General features: G+C 48.3%; 1 protein-coding gene across 1 annotated transcript in view; it reads right to left on the bottom strand.

The window, feature by feature from the left end:
* LOC108361692 (uncharacterized) overlaps positions 1 to 221 on the bottom strand; it is a 2,049-nt gene extending 1,828 nt beyond the window's left edge. The window contains exon 1 of the mRNA XM_017614389.1: positions 1 to 221. Coding sequence (XP_017469878.1) covers positions 1 to 143 — 143 coding nt within the window. The 5' untranslated portion in view covers positions 144 to 221.
* Between the last annotated feature and the right edge of the window lie 1,475 nt (positions 222 to 1,696).

Raw genomic sequence — 1,696 nt, 5'->3', positions numbered from 1 at the left:
CGATGCAGCATTGTGTGATGCGCCTTCCCACACCGATGACAGCTGACGGCTGAGCTGCAGGAGCCGGTTGAATGCGACGTCGCCAAGCAATTGACGCAGTACTTGTGTATACGCGCAGACTCGTAGCGCTCATCAGGCGTCATTGCTTGAAATGCGCGGCAAAACCGCAACGGATGATGGCGGCAGCAGAGGCGTCACTGGCTGAGCTCCATCGTATTCTTGGACATCTGTGGAAAGAAGAACACATCGAAGACGGAATTAGTTCCATGCTATGGTGGAGTCAGCTAGAGGGAGGTGTAGGTGTGGAGTAGTAGGGTTTTAAGGAGGCATGCGTATGTAAAGGGAGTTACTACAAAGGGGGCAGTAAGCACAACTTCGCAATATTTCGCGTGATTGTTCCGGCTTGAGTGTAAAGATCAGTTACGCGAACATTGTGATCATGACCGGGGTGAAGTTTCACAACGCGCCCGAGTCTCCACTCGTTTGGGGGTAGAAGGTCGTCTTTGACGACAACGAGGTCTCCCTCCTTAACGTTGGGTTCTTGTCTCTTCCACTTGTGCCTTTTATGGAGTTCCTTAAGATATTCATTTTTCCAGCGCGTGCTAAATTGCTGATGAATAACCTTCAATTTTTGCCATTTGTTTACTTAAGACAGATTGTCAGAGTGGGGTTCAGGCCTAGAGAGGAGCGGGGCACCACGCAAAAAGTGTCCTGGCGTTAAGGCCAGCAGATCCGTAGGATCCTGAGACATAGGGGAAAGCGGCCTGGAAATTAACACCGCTTCAATTCGAATAAGGAGAGTGGTAAATTCTTCAAAGGTAAATTTGTGATTTCCGGCTACCTTTGTGAAATGGGTTTTGAAGCTTTTTACAGCAGCTTCCCAGAGACCGCCCATATGAGGAGCATACGGTGGGATAAACTGCCATGCAAATTCGTGGGTTGCGTATTTTTCGGCGATATCAGTAGCCGCTTCGTTAAGAAACTGGGAGAATTCTCTTTGCAGCTTTCGCTGCGCACCTACGAAAGTTTTTCCGTTGTCGGACATGATTTTATGGGGGATTCCACGGCGGCCGACGAATCGGGTGAACGCTGCTTTGAACGCTTCAGTGGTTAGACTTGAGCATAATTCTAAGTGTACTGCTTTGGTGGAGAAGCACACAAACACACACACATACGCCTTTGCGTGGGGAGCTCGTCGGAGGGTAGATGTTTTCACAAGAAATGGTCCAGCAAAGTCAACACCTGTGGTATGAAAGGGGAGTGTATAGGTAGATCGGTTGTATGGAGGAAGTCGAGCAGCAGAGCACAGAGCTGGGAATTTTCTGGAATTATGATCGGGTGACGTTCATTGTAACTGAGAGCTGCGTAAGCTAACCGTCCATTCACGCGCATAATTCCAGCTCGATCCACCATCGGATTCAGAGTCAGTAGAGGGCTTTTTTTGCTAATAGATTTCCCTGGATTTAATGAGCTGATTTCGTTGATATAGTACTGGCTTTGGAACTGACCGATAATACGTAGTTTGGCTTGATTTATTTCCTCGTGCGTTAAGGGGAGAGAAGTGGGTATCGGCTGCTTTCTCGCTCCATTTATAAACCGATACGTAAACGCTATTACTCGCCACGCTCGAGCAAAGGAGGAAAAACGCTCAAGTATGTCCACCCACTCAATCGTGTGCAAGGATTCAATACGTCGT

The sequence above is a fragment of the Rhagoletis zephyria genome, unplaced genomic scaffold (genome assembly GCF_001687245.7).
Source record: "Rhagoletis zephyria isolate East Lansing unplaced genomic scaffold, Rhagoletis_zephyria_1.1 Rzeph_scaffold_00816, whole genome shotgun sequence".
Lineage (NCBI taxonomy): Eukaryota > Metazoa > Arthropoda > Insecta > Diptera > Tephritidae > Rhagoletis > Rhagoletis zephyria.
This window is presented reverse-complemented; position numbering and strand designations above follow the sequence as displayed.